We start from the raw sequence: 18,232 nt of genomic DNA on the forward strand, positions 1-18,232 counted from the left end.
TGGAAGGTAGCAAATGTCACCCCCATCTTTAAAAAGGGTTCCAGAGGAGATCCGGGAAATTACAGGCCAGTCAGTCTGACTTCAATACCGGGAAAGTTGGTAGAAACCATTATCAAGGACAGAATGAGTAGGCACATTGATGAACACGGGTTATTGAGGAAGACTCAGCATGGGTTCTGCAAGGGAAGATCTTGCCTCACTAACCTGTTACATTTCTTTGAGGGGGTGAACAAACATGTGGACAAAGGAGACCCGATAGATGTTGTTTACCTTGACTTCCAGAAAGCTTTTGATAAAGTTCCTCATCAAAGGCTCCTTAGAAAGCTTGAGAGTCATGGAGTAAAAGGACAGGTCCTCTTGTGGATCAAAAACTGGCTGAGTAATAGGAAGCAGAGAGTGAGTATAAATGGGCAGTCTTCGCAGTGGAGGACGGTAAGCAGTGGGGTGCCGCAGGGCTCGGTACTGGGTCCCATCCTCTTTAACTTGTTCATAAATGATTTAGAGTTGGGAGTGAGCAGTGAAGTGGCCAAATTTGCGGATGACACTAAATTGTTCAGGGTGGTGAGAACCAGAGAGGATTGTGAGGAACTCCAAAGGGATCTGTTGAGGCTGGGTGAGTGGGCGTCAACGTGGCAGATGCGGTTCAATGTGGCCAAGTGCAAAGTAATGCACATTGGGGCCAAGAATCCCAGCTACAAATACAAGTTGATGGGGTGTGAACTGGCAGGGACAGACCAAGAGAGAGATCTTGGGGTCATGGTAGATAATTCACTGAAAATGTCAAGACAGTGTGCGTTTGCAATAAAAAAGGCCAACGCCATGCTGGGAATTATTAGGAAGGGAATTGAAAACAAATCAGCCAGTATCATAATGCCTCTGTATAAATCGATGGTGCGGTCTCATTTGGAGTACTGTGTGCAGTTCTGGTCGCCGCACCTCAAAAAGGATATTATAGCATTGGAGAAAGTTCAGAAAAGGGCAACTAAAATGATTAAAGGGCTGGAACACCTTCCCTATGAAGAAAGGTTGAAACGCTTAGGGCTCTTTAGCTTGGAGAAACGTCGACTGAGGGGTGACATGATAGAAGTTTACAAGATAATGCATGGGATGGAGAAAGTAGAGAAAGAAGTACTTTTCTCCCTTTCTCACAATACAAGAACTCGTGGGCATTCGATGAAATTGCTGAGCAGACAGGTTAAAACAGATAAAAGGAAGTACTTCTTCACCCAAAGGGTGATTAACATGTGGAATTCACTGCCACAGGAGGTGGTGGCGTCCACAAGCATAGCCACCTTCAAGAAGGGGTTAGATAAAAATATGGAGCAGAGGTCCATCAGTGGCTATTAGCCACAGTGTGTGTGTGTGTGTGTGTGTATATATATATATATATATATATTTGGCCGCTGTGTGACACAGAATGTTGGACTGGATGGGCCATTGGCCTGATCTAACATGGCTTCTCTTATGTTCTTATGTTCTAACTGTTCTAGAGAGGTTGTTCTAGTGGCTTGGCATCATCACTGTGTGAACTATCCAGCATCTGGAAACACCCAGGAAAAAGGCATGCATGAGTAAATGAAGCATACAGGCATGTTTGGTATGAGAAAAGGTGGTGCGTTGGATGTTCATGTCCCAGCTGTTTCAGAGCTTTATAGAGTCATTGTGGATTCTATAACCTTTCCCTGCTTGCTCTCCTCATCTGTTGCAGAAGCAGTCCTCTGCTGTGGGATGCATGTTCTTCTGACACTAGGTGCTTCTGCTCATAAAATGCCTAGATTGAGAAGTATGTGCATTGGAGGACTACCACCACTATAGAAAAAGCAGAGTGCAAGTGGAAAGAAGATTTAGCATCCAAGTTGAAACCTGGATGTTACCAAGCCACAAATGATGGTCATAAAGTGGTGCTTTCCACCAGAATAGAATGAAATTGCTTCTTCACTAACCGGCAACCAGACTATCATGTGATCATTTAGAAGTATCGCTGCCAAAATAGTTTCCTAATGTTTTTGGGAAGTGTATCACATTAAGGGCAGACAAACTTCTTGGTTAACCCACGGGTTGAGCTGCACTTTTAGCCTTTTTCTGTAATCTGTTCATTCTTAACTTATCTAAGATTCCATCTGAATTTTTAAAAACAGAGACCAGGATGGAGGAGCAAGGAATCATTCAGCTAGGGCCATGTGAGGCTTCGCTTTCCTTTGGGGTCCAGACGCAGGGTCCTCCAAAAGTAACAGGGGGCCTGTGGCAATGGACAACTGGGGGGTTCCCCCATGTTAGTATGTTTTTTGGTCTACCGCTGCATCCAAATAGTAGAGTCACTTGCTTCCTTACACCATTACACCCACTAAATCTACCTCCCCCTTTTGCCTGCTGATTTGTCGGTTGCTTTAGTGGGCCTGCCCTTACTACACTACCTCTCCTGCTGACCTTTCGATCCTTTTCCAGGGGGCTTGCAAGGCCGATTGCATTCCCTTGTGATGTAAGTCCTCTTGGGTCTCCAGTTTCTTTTAAAAAATACAAAGGAGAGGAAGTTTGGGCTCAATTTAGTGATTGCCATGAGTATATACTTTTTGAAACTGGAATCCAGCAACTGAAGAAGGAATCCAGAAGGAATCCAGCAAGCCCCGGCTTGGAACAAAGGGGTCAGTGCAGGTGATTGATTAAGCTCATAGTTCCATGTAAGACAGGTAGATTGATAGACATACAATAATCGGGTGGATAGTTTTATATATTTAGGTACACAGATGGATAGATAGACAGATAGAGTGATTGTTGGAAGTGGGATTCTAGGACCTGCTACACATTATCATGTCTTGATTCTGGATCTACCCAATCCTTGTCATGGTCAGGTTAATTTTGTGGGTGCTCTTCTATTCCCTGGGGAGCTGGGCTTCAAGTTAGTGGCTAGCCAGTTTTGCAGTTCTTTTGCCAGCCCCTTGCCTCATGCCGGGGCTTGGGTTTTTGGGGTTGGCGTGCTTTGTTTCCCCTAACCTGTGTTGAGTTCAGGCTTATACTGAATCCGTCACTAAACATCTGTGTTGAGTTCCATGTAGCATGCCACCAGAAAGGTCTACCTGCCAAGGAAAAGCAGCTGCCACTTCTTCACCAGACTGCTGGTCAGGGCTTTTGGGGAAAGGGGTGTACTCCCTCTGCTACTTTTCCTGTGTGGCAAGTGGCATGGAAGTCAGTCATGCAGAACTATGGTGCACAGGGCACTGTTGTAGCCGGGAACTGTCATCTCATGGTGCCTCCACTCTAGCATGTAGGCTGGGGTGGGCAGGAGATCATCGACATTGCAGGCAGATTAGCTGATGTCAAGACATGGTGTTCTGTGTTGTGCCAAGGCTTCTTACAGCTGTCACCAATACAGTTGTATCCAATTTGATTCCAAAATTTGGATTGTAAGAGTGTTTTTAGGGTATGGCTAGTAGGGAGACCCCTCACCTTCAGTGTCCTCAACACCCCCCCGCAGTTCTAGAGCCACAAACAGATCGTTCTTTTAAGTCATTATTTGTATGCACAAAGTATTATTTAAGGAGCATCTAACTGGCATAAAATGATATTGGGTATTCATTGTAAGTAGCAGTTATGACATAAAATATGCATTACATTAATACCATAGCTCCTTTGCCTGTTATTTCTGTGGGGTTTAGCATTGGGTGTGTGATAGCCTTGGTGGTTAGGTGATGTATCTTGACTTCTTACAACTACCTCATGGCTGTTTTGTGCTTTAAAGAACTGAGCTGTAGCAGTAAGGTGTCTTTTCTTTTTGTGACCTTTTTATCTGTCAGAAGCAGCAAGAGCTGAAAGGCTCTTTATGGGGTTGGCATGAAGTTATTCTTTAGGCCTTCAGGCCAAAACTGAGAAAAGCAGCATTATGCAAGTGTAGTGTGTTCACCTGGCTACCTTTTCCCATTGCCTTCTGACTTCATGTTCCATCTAGCTCATAAGATTAAATGTTCTGATGATCATCGGTACAAGCGCCACTGTCTTTCTGAAGAGAGAATGTGTGGCTTCCTGTAGTGTAACCATGGAAACAGACAAGGAATCCTTAAACAAAGTGATCACACATGCTGTGCTAATTAATCCTGTCCTACAGTTTTCCCTCAGCTGGAGGAAACAGTTAGATAAATTTTGCATGAGTAAGCATGTTTGGATGCACAAACATTATAAAATACGTCACATGTTTAAATTGTCACTCAGAAGATTAAAAAAAACCAAGAGTCCCGTAGCTGTCATTCATTTGTGTCTTGTGAATCACAACAAAGGAAGAATTCTTAGATTTTTAACAATGAATGCACTATAAGCAGTTCTGTAGATTTGAACTGTTTTGGTGTTTTGCGAACCTGGTATGATACCTGCAGTAATTTTAAACATGGAGGCCCTGCATAGCAATTACCCTTTCTAAAATACTTCACACCCTATTCCCCTTCGTTGGTCCTTTACATAGTCCAGTATTTTGAATTACTTTTTAATACTGTTTTGAATATTTCGTAGAATGTGACAACAAACAGGAAGAAGAGTGGGAAATAATTGTAATCCAAATAACTGTTTTCAAATTCACATTGGAAAATAGGTGTATACATTTAACTCTGGGGCATACTTTGCTTAACCATTTCTTAACTAATGGAACTTTGCTTTGTTTCTAATTCATGATTAACCTACTTTTCTGTAATGCAAGATAGTGATTTCACCAAAACCTTTCAGCTTTGCAGTACTTTTGAACAAAAAATTGAACTTTGGTAGCCCACATAAAACACATAAGCCTGGTTTCTGCACTACAATAGCTCTTTTTCCAGATTTCAACAGTTCTCATCACAGTATCTTTTGCCTCATATTCATATCACAGATAAATACATTAAAAGCAGAAAAGCAAAGGGAAAATGGCATTTTATGGTTCTGTGAAACAGTATGTGCCTGAAGCTTCAGATTCTTCAGTGTGTTTCTTCTAATAAAGACTGAACATTTTCCTACAGCTATTTAGTTCTCTTTTCTAACCACCTATTAAACTATACGGATTATGTTCCTTGTTCTGTTGCACTAATGATTGATACCTGTAGATTCATCTTTTTCACTTTTATGTTCAGTGGTTTTTTAGGTGATATCCCAAAACATTTTTCAACATGGAGCATGAGTTTCCTGAAAGTGTATGTAACTACCCTATAATGGCAAGAATTACTGCCATTCCTTTATATTTTATGACCATTCAGGGCTTTGTTTTGTGAATGTGTTGAGTGATAGAAATGGATATGTTCTCTGATTAACGTGCTGCCAGAAGAAACAAAGTCTGGCCTTTCAAAGAGCTCAAGTAGTCTTTATTTTTGTTTGCTTATATCTTTTTTTCCTTTCCTGTCTGCTTTATAGGACTTGCGCGAGCCAAATCTGTCCCAAGTCACACATATTCTAATGAAGTGGTAACCCTGTGGTACAGACCTCCAGATGTCCTCTTGGGCTCAACAGAATATTCTACTTGCCTTGACATGTGGTAAGGAAAGCTTTTACAGAGAAGTTTAACAGGATCCATGTATTTTCTAGTTTTGAATTTAAACAAATAGTTTGACAAAGACACTAGGATAAATACTACAGGGTCTACTATACAGAATGAGGTTTCTGGATATTACTTCCTTCACAAAATCTCCATGCTTTCCCCCCATGGTTCATGTAAAGTCTGTGAGCACATGAATAGTGATACTCTTCAAGAAGAAATGTGATCACTTTGCCCTTCTTTTGTTCTCTTAATCCAATTTTCTGGAAAACTTTGTATCCTAGCAAACACTAAGATGAAAGCCATGTAATTCAAGAAGGAATAATACTAGAACAGTTGTGGGGAAACAATACATTTTATCATGAAAGCATTTTGCTTTTATATGGCAACTCATGCAACACTTTTTATAACACTGCAGGCACACAGATATTGTAGGGCCTGTTCATCCAGAACATTTTCTCATTTCTGTTAACATAAGGAAATATATAGATTTCTATTATTTACATATCTGTCATTTATGAGGTCTGAAGAGTTAAGGGTCTTTCTGTCAACAGTTTGCCCTGCCTTCTTCTGACCACATGTACTTGCTAAATTAATGATTCTTTCAATAAGAGAAATATAGATCCTCTTCTGACCTTAAAATCATTCTATTACCTGTTTCATGTTTCCTGTTGAAAGCAATGTTGAGAAAATATGGGTAGAAAGACTATTGTTTTCCCCAGGGGGAACTGATCTCTGTAGTCTGGAAAGGAGCTGTAATTCCAGGGGAAGCTGGCATCCTTATTTTTATTAGTCCTAATAGAAACTATTTTGTGAATTCTTTTCATGTTTTTAGATTTTGCTGGAAAGGAGAAGCAGTAGCATACATGTTAAACTTTATATGATTACAGTTTAGCTGTATTTAAAAAGATCTAGCTTGCTCAGTAGAGTGCATGGGATGGAAATACAATTTGAACAACACAAGAAGTACATGAGTGAGGAGTCCTGAGTTTTTTTCCTACAGCCCTGCTTCTCTCTGTTTACAGCCCCCTCCCAACTAAGCACATAAAAATGGGCACCCACCTACCAACACACTCTGTTCTCTGGACATTTGGCCCTAAGGTTCATACTGCAGTAGGTGGATCAGGGGTCAATAAAATCTCACTTCATACTAATGATGTTCTTTTTTGGGTCATAGGGAAGGATGCTTTGATAAATGACCCACCACATTAAAATTTTATCATGTAAAATGGAAAGGTCAGAGGTTGATCAGAAATGCAGCCCTAATTTTGCAGTCCCTGTTAGTCACATTCTTAATAGTATATGAGAAGTATCCTCTAAAACAAATACTATAATGAGAACCTGTCCTTTCACCTCTATGCATCACCATTGCCAAGGTGAAAACTGGTCCTAGCTGGAGGACACAAAACGAATGTCTTTAATAATGGACATGAAATATTGATGTTCCCAGATGTAGGACCTTTAACACAAGTCAAAAAGATATACAGGGTACTTTTCAAGAGAAATGGTTTGTTCCAGGTGAAAAATGAGCCAGTACTGATTGCATCTATCAAATATATGAATCCAGCAAAATGACAAATAATTCATCCTGTGGAAAATACTGAGCAATCACCAGGCTTGGACTGCCATCAAGAACAAACTGATCAAATAGATGATGGATGGAAATTCTTTTTGGGGGTGTCTCAACTGACACACATACTGAAGTATATATGTTTGGTACATCCTAACATCTTGATCCTAAACACATGTGGACGATACAAGAGGCATATCAGCCTTGTGATTCTGTGATTAGTACCATATCATTTCTTATGCACACAAAGTGTATTTTTATTGCCCAGAGTCTTGAAGAATGCAGGAAGTCATTTGGGTGCAGGGCACTTCTCAAATAACCAAGCAGCAGAGTTTTAAAAACAGGTTGCTATATGGCACATGGTGGAAGGTAGGGGAAGCAAAATGTCCTGTTGACTAACGAGAAGCCATTTGGAATGCATAAAGAATCTCCCTGAATCATAGCCATAACCATACTAGTTGGAAGTGTTTAATTTTTAATACAATTCTTTACCATAAATAAGAGTAATGGTTTTTAACAATATACAATGTAAATGTCATACTTTTTATCTATCATTAAAATCTAAGTCAGCTTTGAATAATCATTTAGAATGTTTAATGTTGTATGTGCAGATTAATAAGAGATATATACATGATATTTAAACAGTGTGCTAACTTCCTGGCACCAGTCAAAGACTTACTGCTTTACCAAAAGTTGATTTCTTTACCCAAAGTTGATTTTTTTAATTGTTTCCTGCTACTGCATTGTAATTGTCTGTGACTTACCTCTTGTACATTTGGTGCAAAGAATGGGATAAAAGTGATCTGAAGAAAAATAGTATCTGCTTCCAACAATCAGCTAATCTTTTAGGGAAAAGGTCCTCTTACAGCATACATTGTCTATCCTCCCCTTCTAAATACTAAAGGTGTTGGACTTCTGTTCCTTTGTATCTTACTTAGTCCTTGGGGGATGGTAGTGTGAATTCAGAGTGCTTTTCATCTGACTCTGCTCCCCGCCACCCTATGATAGAGCCTTTAAAAGTTTATAATACTCTGATAGTAGGGAAGAATTGGAGTCAAAGGATGTTTACCTAGTGGCACGCATACCTTAACCCCAATAATTCCTTACAGGATACTGCTTGAGCAGATGGATTTCCTGATTTCCCTCTTTGTTCCTTTTTTGATGGTTGTCCAATTACTACCAATGTTCCATGCCTCTTAGAGGTAGGTGAACATGCTCAACTTTTTAGATCATTTGAAGCTCCAAGAACTCCAAAGAAGTCCAGCAACTGTTGGTCCACACCAAACTCCTGATAGGAATTGGCTATGGCATGAAGTTCTTTATCCACCATGCAAACTCCCAGCTGTGTGCAAGTGCATGTCTATATGTGTCTAGCTGAAAAATATATACTGGAGAGTTGATTTATCTGGCTATGTTGAAAAATCTGAATATGTGGTGCATTGCAACCCGTTATAGACACAAACAAGTTACATAAGGGTACCACCTTCACTGTTTTTCTTTCTGTTTTGTGACTGAGCTGCCATTGTTATCTATTTTCTTCTTTCCTGAAGAATTCCAGCTATTCCACCATGCGATGGCATGGTATTTTGGCTGTTGTCAGCCCAGGAACCTGAGGGAAAGATCAGGAGCCTGCTTTAACTTAAATGGCACTCAAAGGTATTTTGAAATTCAAAAATAACAAAATGTTTTATTTAACATAGAGGGAAGGATCAAGTAAAAGCAGGGGTTGAAATTTCTGAGGTTAAAACAGTACATGTACAGACTTCAGTTCTTATGTTTCAGGCTAATGAGAGTTTCTAAAGCTATTCAGATCTTTTAAGTTGAGAGGCTTTTGTTCCAGTGTTTTCCTCAAACACTCCGGTACACTTTCTTTGAGTATTCTCTCTTTTGGTTTCCAGAAGACTGGTGCACTCTTTCTAATACCACATCCCTTCTCTTGAAACACAAGTACTCATCTTGAATTTTTAACTGACTCTTAAGGTCTCTAAAGGCAGTTTCTGACCACACCAGACCAGGAATCTCTGCACTCTTTCGAGCAAACTCCTTGTTTTACAGGGTAAGGAAATTCTCCTCTCACTGGAAGATCTATCCCCTTTCTTCGACCTGAATGGGAGTCTCCATCTTAACTACCCATGCATCCCTGTCAACTTTCCCCAGTTCTCCTGTCTGGATTGAATTCTGAAACTGTAGTACTCTCAGTCAGGACTGAATTCTGAAACTGTCAGTACTTGACTCTTTTCAGCTAGGACTAAAATCAGACTGAATTCTCCTCAATATCTCGTTCAGAAGTCTTTCTCTGCTCAGCTGATGCTAACCAATCAGATCTCTTGGAACAGCCTGTCACTCAAAGGCTCTCTGGCTCTGTGAAAATTAACCCTTCATAGTTCTTTACCCGTTAGTACAGCACTTCCATCACAGGGAGATTTAATCAGCAGTGTGGTCAAGCAGAACTGATTGGTGAAAGTTAAATTCAGCTGATAATTTGTAGGAGAAAATATAAATGAATGTGTTGAGGGAGGGGGAGGAGAACTAGAATGGTCAGTGCACAATGCCTAGGAACTTCTGGAGTTATGTTGAGCAGAAATAAGAGTAAGCAGAATGTAGCATTGGTCAGCTGTCAGAATTGTGGGTGGGGGTGTACTTTGTGAATGGCATGTATAAACAGTTTGTAATAATACTGAGTGTTTAAGTGCAGTGATTGTATAAATGCAATATGATACAAAGTACTGCACAGCAAAATCCATCGGTGAATTTATACAGTTCTTTGCTAGTTTTGTGTTGTGGGTTTTGTAATGAGAAAAACAAAATAACCAATCATCAGCTTCTCATCTGGTGATTACAATGAATGGCTTTCAGTTTTATTTATTTATTTTGGTGGATTTCTATTCTGCCCTTTCCCATAAGGGCTCAGGGTGGATTCCAATATATCACACAATTAAAACCAAGAATACATCCATAGATAAATAAAACAATTAAACAGTTAAGACATTTTAAAAGTTAAAATTTAAGACAGTTGAGAAATATGTCTTGAGAAATAGCCTATGAGGCAGCAACTGAATAGAGGGACAAATATTAAAAAGGGAATATAAATATTAACCATTGGACAGTGTCTGGGAAGCAGGTGGCAGTGGCCGCAAGCTATTTATACACTTCATTTGTCATTGGAGGGCATTGGGAGAGTAACCAAAAGCTAATGATTCATGTATAGTATTAACATTCTCCAGCTTTCTCTGTAAATAGCCACTGGCAATTTAAGAATATTAATGAAGAGATACATGCATTAGTGGTGTTAGCTAGGAAAGGGAATCAATATTGAGTGCTACGATTTACTACTGTCAGCATACAACAGAATGATATTATGCTGAATGTATTATGCAACTTGAGACAGCATCAAGAAATTACAACTGTCTGACTTTTCTCAGCATTTAAGATCAGTAAGTGTCGTTTAGCACAGTTACAGGTGTAACTTTATAATACCTGGATTTTTCAGTTCTTTGAATATCAGTACAGTAAAAATAATTGCTCAGCTTATCACATTGGGAACATACAGAAAGCGTTAATACTGGGTAATGATGATATGGAAGATTTGGAAGAAAGAACTATTGTATCAGGCACTTTGGATATACCACCAGGAACTTACGATCATAATCCTGTTTTACTTTCAGAACTGAATCATTAATGTTCCTACAGATTTTCGATAGCCTTGCTTAAGAAACAGTTCTTTTTTCTATTTGCTACTCTTCAAAGAATCATGTACAATGATGGCACTGCCTGAGAGGTATTTTTCCCATTGTATAGTTGTGGGGCACTGAAGCTCTTAAACATGAGCACCAAAACAAAACCTGGAAATAGTCACTTGCTTGGCATACAAGAACTTCCCTCAAGCGACCAGATGTGTCTCCTCTGGCTTTAGAGCTAAGGCTGCATATCAGGCTTGTGTGCACATGCTCTCTCCCCTTTAATGGAAACAAAAATAACCCACTCGCTGCCTCCAGTATGTAAAGAATGCTACAATTTATACAGTGTGCACTGGGGTTCATTCCTCCTTCAAACTTAGAACTACCTGCTCCACTCCTGAAAGATAAATTTGTCTTTCCCCTAGATTTCTTGCCTCCATTTCTTTTTCCCTTGTCCTTCTGGCGAAGAACAGACAGAAAACAGAGCTCAGCAGCTGCCATGGCTCTCTGAATTAAGAAAAAAAATTAGGATACATTTCAAATGTTATTCAGTGAATTCTGAATATTCCTGAATATAAGTTGTAAATCTCTAGCCATGAACATGCTTTGTTAATATTGTTGGTGGCATTTTATTAATGGAAAAATTTGAATCACGATAATGCACTGTGGAGCTAGTAGCTGCTAGATCTGTGCTCCTATAAGGGCAAAAGATGGCATGACAAGATTTAATTAATGTGTATATATAAAGACATAGCAAATAATTTCTGTGTAAATATTTTCCATGAACTTTTTGTAAACTCTTGAAAGGGTGCAAAAAAAAAAAAAAGAACAGTTGATGGAACACAAAAATTGATATGGTATAAAATATCTGAAGTTATTTGAACCTAATTTAGAAGAATCTTTATCCTACATCCTTAGCAAGGAATAGCATTTGAAAAACTATTTCCATTCACTCTGAGTCTCCGTGCTCAATATAATTTATTTTTGTCTTTGTTCTCACTGTAGAGGCTTCTACCTGTTAAAAAAAACATTAATCCTCAAAAAGGTCAGGATTTTATGATAACTATATCAAGCTATTATCAATTTAAACTTCTGGAAAGATGCTGACACTAAGAACTTCTTATCAGGTGTAATCAATTGAATTAACCTGCAGCTGGGTAATCTCAGGTCAAGTTGAGACATTTTATCTGAAGCATCCTTTGTTCCTACACACTGTAAGTGTGTTTAATCATTTCTCATAGAACGTTTTGTTCAGTCTGATTGTTGGGATACTAAGATCTGTAAAAATATTCTTGAATTAAGGCACTGAGTCTTGTACAAGCACTGTTCCTCTTGAAAATTTATATCTTGAATGAAACTTTTTACAGGCTATTACATTCCAAAGCAATTATTAAATCACAGGGTTTGAAACTACCTGAGAAGCCCTTGAATATGTTTGAATTTCCTAAAGATTAGAGAGTTAATACAGTTTCTGAGATAAAGCATTGGTCTGTGGTACTCTTCACCACTTGTTCTTACATATTCCATTGCCCAGTCTTCCAAATTACCAAACACAAATCTAACATAAATTTCAGGAGACACATCAATTAAGTCTAATTTTGGATTACTTTTGTCGAATTCAGTCAGGATTGGAAATTTTGCCTGTGCTATCAGTGTAAGTGAAGTGTTTGGCAAAAATGAGAAACCACTTTGGTGCCATGTCTTCCCATGGAAATATATCATTTGCCAGCCTGCTTTCCAGGTAATCTGCTACTGCAACCATAGACCAAAGCCTCTTCATGAAATTTAGGAGAGGTATCTTTAAAGAGAGTTATAGAGGAGCATCAAAGTTAGAAAGTCTAATTTCCCATGTGGAGAAATGCCCTCCACACTAAAAATCATGTCACAGCTGTAATAATTGGAACTGCCCTCTTTGCATGGCGTGAGACACCATGGAGACCTAATATATCCACTCTAGCAGTAAGCAACAAGTTAATTTAATCTTTCAGGTTAGGAGTCCATTTGATTTGCTGGAACTCTGAATAAGTTGACATACAGTATGCTGTGGATTTGTTTACATGAATTTCAGAGAAACCCTTGATCTCTGTTTTTAGAGAATAAGGCTGCTATCAGGTCAGTACCAAAATTCTAGGCAATAAAAAGTAGTTATTGTCACAAAGGTAGTTTCAAAGGTATGTTAATTTATAGGATCATCATGACAATTGCAGTTTGAGATTTCAGGCTGGTGTTTAAAGATAAATGTCTGACATTTATTATCCATGTTTTAGTTGCATAGAACACACAGTATAATCCCAATTTGATAACATAAGATAACAAGAGAAGCCATGTTGGATCAGGTTAGTGGCCCATCTAGTCCAACATTCTATGTCACACAGTGGCCAAAAAACCGAGGTGCCATCAAGAGATCCATCAGTGGGGCCAGGACACTAGAAGTCCTCACTCTGTTGCCCCTCCCAAGCACCAAGAATACAGAGTATCACTTGTCCCAGACAGAGAGTTCCAACAATATGCCTTTGCTAATAGCCACTGATGGACCTCTACTCCATATGTTTATCCAACCCCCTCTTGAAGCTGGCTATGCTTGTTGCTGCCACCACCTCCTATGGCAGTGAATTCCACGAGTTAATCACCCTTTGGGTGAAGAAGTGCTTCCTTTTATCCGTTCTAACCCAGTTGCTCACCAATTTCTTTGAGTGCCCATGAGTTCTTGTATTGTGATAAAGGGATAAAAGTACTTCTTTCTCTACCTTCTCTATCCCATGTATAATCTTGTAAGCCTCTATCTTGTCACCCCTGAGTTGACGTGTCTTCAAGATAAAGAGCCCCAAGCATTTTAACCTTTCTTCATAGGGAAAGTGTTCCAAACTTTTAATCATTCTAGTTGCTCTTTTCTGGACTTTTTCCAGTGCTATAATATCTTTTTTGAGGTGTGGTGACCAGAGTTGTACACAGTACTCCAAATGAGGCCATAACCATTGATTTATACAGGGGCATTATGATACTCTCATGGATTGCTGCCTTGTCGTGGTGAGAGGGCTTGCATGGTTCAATGAGGCTGTGGGTTATGCCATGCAGGGACACCCAAGATGGACAGGCCACTGAGAACCCAGACTAAACATGATCCACTGGAGAAGGAAATGGCAAACCACTCCAGTATCCTTGCCAAGAAAACCCCATGAACAGAAACAAAAGGCTAAAAGATATGGCGCTGGTAGATGAGCCCCTCAGGTCAGAAGGTGCCCAATATGCTACTGGGGAAGAGTGTTCAAGAAACCACAGAAAGAGTGAAGCAGCAGGGCCAAAGCCGAAAAGACACTCAGCTGTGGATGTGCCTGATGGTGAAAGAACAGTCTGATGCTGCAAAGAACAATACTGCATCGGAACGTGGAATGTAAGATCTATGAATCAAGGTAAACTAGATGTGATCAAACAAGAGATGGCAAGACTGAACATCGACATCTTGGGAATCAGTGATCTAAAATGGACAGGAAAGGATGAATTTAACTCAGAGGATCACTACATCTATTATTGTGGCCAAGGGTCCTGTAGAAGAAATGATGTGCCCTTTATAGTTAACAAGAGAGTGAGGAAGGCAGTAATGGGATACAATCTCAAAAATGCTGGGAAAGACAGAAGGCAAAAGAAGGGGACAGCAAAAGATGAGATGGCTGGACAGCATTACTGATGCAACTAACATGAATTTTGAGTGGACACTGGAGGATGGTGGAAGACAGGAAGGCCTGGTGTGACTTGGTCCATGGGGTTGCAAAGAGTCAGACTCGACTGTGCAACTGAACAACAACAGAAGTAAAAGTATATGTCAGAAAAAAAAATGACAGAATGATCTCGGTCTGTATCCAAGGCAGACCATTCAGTATCACAGTAATCCAAGTCTATGCCCCAACCACTGATGCAGAAAAGACTGAAGTGGACCAGTTCTATGAAGATCTACAATACTTTCTAGAATTAACACCAAAAAAAGATGTCCTTCTCATCATAGGGGACTGGAATGCCAAAGTAGGAAGTCAAAAGGTGACCGGAACAACTGATAAGTTTGGCCTTGGAGAACAAAATGAAGCCAGGCAAAGGCTAATAGAGTTTTGTCAAGAGAACAAGCTGGTCATTGCAAACACCCTCTTCCAACAACCTAAAAGGCGACTCTACACATGAACATCACCTGATGGGCAGCACAGAAATCAGATTGATTATATACTCTGCAGTCAAAGATGGAGAAGCTCCTTACAGTCAGCAAAAACAAGATCTGGAGCTGACTGCGGCTCAGATCATGAGCTACTCAGTGCAAAATTCAGGCTTAAACTGAATAAAACTGGGGAAGCCATTAGGCCATTCAGGTTTGACCTTGATCACATCCCTTATGAATATACAGTGGAGGTGAAGAATAGTTTTAAGGAACTAGAGTTGATAGAGTGCCAGAAGAACTACGGGCTGAGGTTCGTGACATTGTACAGAAGGCAGCAATCAGCACCATCCCAATGGAAAAAAAAAATGCAAGAAAGCAAAGTTGCTGTCTGATGGGGCTTTACAAATCGCTGAGGAAAGAAGGAAAGCAAAATGCAAAGGTGAAAAGGAAAGATTCACCCAACTGAATGCAGATTTCCAGAGAACAGCAAGGAGAGATACGGAGGCCTTCCTGAAGGAACAATGCAAAGCAGTAGAGGAAAATAATAGAATGGAAGGACGAGAGATCTCTTCAAGAAAATTGGAGAAATCAAGGAAACATTTCATGCAGTGGTGGCCATGATAAAGGACAAAAATAGTAGGGACCTAACAGAAGCAGAAATGATCAGGAATAGATGGCAAGAATACACAGAATAATTATACAAGAAGGATCTCATGGTCCCGGACAACCATGACAGTGAAATCTATGACCTTGAGCCAGACATCCTGGAGTGTGAAGTCAAATGTGAGCGGAGATGATGGTATCCCAGTTGAGCTATTCAGAGTCCTAAAAGATGATGCTGTTAAAGTGATGCACACATTATTTCAACAAATTTGGAAAATGCAACAGTGGGCACAGGATTGGAAAAGATCAGTTTATATTTCAATCCCAAAGAAGGGTAATGCCAAAGAATGTTCAAACTATTGCACCATTGCACTCATTTCGCATGCCAGCAAGGTCATGTTAAAGATTCTACAAGCTAGGCTTCAGCAGTATGTCCATTGGGAACTACCTGAACTTCAAGCTTGGTTTTGGAGAGGTAGAGGAACTAGAGATCAAATTCCGAACATTCACTGGATTATGGAGAAAGCACGGGAGTATCAGAAAAACGTCTATTTCGGTTTCATTGACTATGCTAAAGCCTTTGATTGCTTATTTAATTTATATGCAGAGTACATCATGCGGAATCCTGGCCTGGATGAAGCACAAACTGGAATTAAGATTGCCGGGGAAAAACATCAGCAACCTCAGATATGCAGATGACACTACTCTAATGGCAGAAAGTGAGGAGGACCTAAAGAACCTCTTGTTGAGGGTGAAAGAGGAGAGCACAAAAGTAGGCTTGAAACTCAACATCAAAAAAACGAAGATCATGGCATCCGGCTCCATTACACCTTGGCAAATAGAAGGTGAAGACATGGAAGTAATGACAGACTTCACATTTCTGGGATCCAATATCACTGCAGATGGTGACTGTAGCCATGAAATTAAAAGATGTTTGTTCCTTGGGAGGACAGCTATGGCGAACCTGGGCAGTATAATAAAAAGTAGAGACATCATCCTGCCAACAAAAGTCTGTATAGTCAAAGCGATGGTATTCCCAGTAGTAATGTATGGCTGTGAGCGCTGGACCATAAGGAAGGCCGAGCACAGAAGAATAGATGCTTTTGAGCTGTGGTGCTGGAGAAGACTCTTGAGAGTTTCTTGGACTGCAAGAAGATCAAATCAGTCAGTCCTAAGGGAAATCAATCCAGACTGTTCACTGGAAGGCCAGATGCTGAAGCTGAAATACTTTGGCCACCAAATGAGAAGGGAGCACTTCCTGGAGAAGATCCTGATACTAGGAAAGACAGAAGGCAAAAGAAGAAGGGGACGGCAAAAGATGAGATGGCTGGACAGCATTACTCATGTAACAAACACGAATTTGAGCAGACTTCAGAGGATGGTGGAAGACAGGAGGGCCTGGCGTGACTTTGTCCATGGGGTTGCAAAAAGTCAGACTTGACTGTGCAACTGAACAACAACATTATGATACTGGCTGATTTGTTTTCAGTTCCCTTCCTAATAATTCCCAGCATAGCATTGGCCTTTTTTATTGCAGTCGCACACTGTCTCAACATTTTCAGTGAGTTATCTACCACGACCCCAAGATCTCTCTCTTGGTCAGTCTCCTCCAGTTCACACCCCATCAGCTTGTATTTATAGCTAGGATTTTTGGCCCCAACATGCATCATCTTGCGCTTGGCCACATTGAATCTCCTTTGCCATTTGCTCACTTACCTAGCCTTGACAGATCCCTTTGGAGTGCCTCACAATCCTCTCTGGTTCTCACCACCCTGAACAATTTAGTCTCATCTGCAAACTCAGCCAATTCACTGCTTACTTCCAACTCCAAATCATTAATGAACAAGTTAAAAAGCAGTACTGAGCCCTGTGACACCCCATTGCTTACCACCCTCCACTGCAAAAATTGCCCATTTATACTCTCTGTTTCCTATTAATTAGCCAGTTTTTGATTCACAAGAGGCCTTGTCCTTTTACTCCATGACTCTTGAGCTTACTTAGGAGACTTTAATGAGGAACTTTATCAAAAACTTTCTGGAAGTCAAGGTAAACAACATCTGTTGGGTTCCCTTTGTCCATGTTTGTTCACTATCGCTATCTTTGTTCACTAGTCGCTGTCTTTAATTCATTTTATAATCTTTTGAACTGGTGGACGATAACAAACTCCCAGAGTTAAGCTTCCTTTTGGGCCCACTATTTTGACCCAAAGCATTTCTAGAAGCGAATCTAATTCTCTGACCTTATCAATCTTACTAGACTGTATACCCTCTCTGACTTATAGAACCCCCCACCCCACCTCCAACTCCTTCCTCCTTATCCTTTCGATTTATATCCAGGAATCACCATGTCCCACTGGTTTTTTTCATTCCATCAAGTTTCTGAAATACCCTTTATTTCTCCCCCAACACTAAGCATTCCAGCTGCCCGATTTTACCTTGGACACTTCTAGCATTTGTATATAAACATCTATAATATCCCAGGCAAGTTAGGCTTGCAACCTTCCTCTTGCTGCCTCGAGACTTTGCCAGGCAGTCTATACTGTTTGTCACCATCTCAGTGGACAACTCTATTCCATTTCCCGGTAGAAAAGTAACAGCTAACCCTTCATCTTTTTGAGATGAGTCATCCCGAACCAGAGACATTTCATCTCCTGTTGGCTTTCCCAATGTAATAAAAAACCTGTAGGAATCCTAAATACACTGAAAATGACTTCAACAATTTCTCCTATGTCACCACAAATATTTGATGTAAATCCT

The 18,232-nt window shown here is 40.1% G+C and overlaps 1 protein-coding gene across 5 annotated transcripts in view; it reads left to right on the plus strand.

Annotated features, from left to right (window-relative positions):
• The window catches only part of CDK14 (cyclin dependent kinase 14), a 388,387-nt gene that overhangs the window by 214,461 nt on the left and 155,694 nt on the right, over positions 1-18,232 (plus strand). For all 5 annotated transcript variants that reach the window (XM_060248474.1, XM_060248475.1, XM_060248478.1 and 2 more), the window contains one exon: positions 5,365-5,485. In XM_060248474.1, coding sequence (XP_060104457.1) covers positions 5,365-5,485 — 121 coding nt within the window. The remainder of the gene's footprint in view (positions 1-5,364; positions 5,486-18,232) is intronic.

This window comes from Heteronotia binoei, chromosome 10, assembly GCF_032191835.1.
Source record: "Heteronotia binoei isolate CCM8104 ecotype False Entrance Well chromosome 10, APGP_CSIRO_Hbin_v1, whole genome shotgun sequence".
NCBI lineage: Eukaryota > Metazoa > Chordata > Lepidosauria > Squamata > Gekkonidae > Heteronotia > Heteronotia binoei.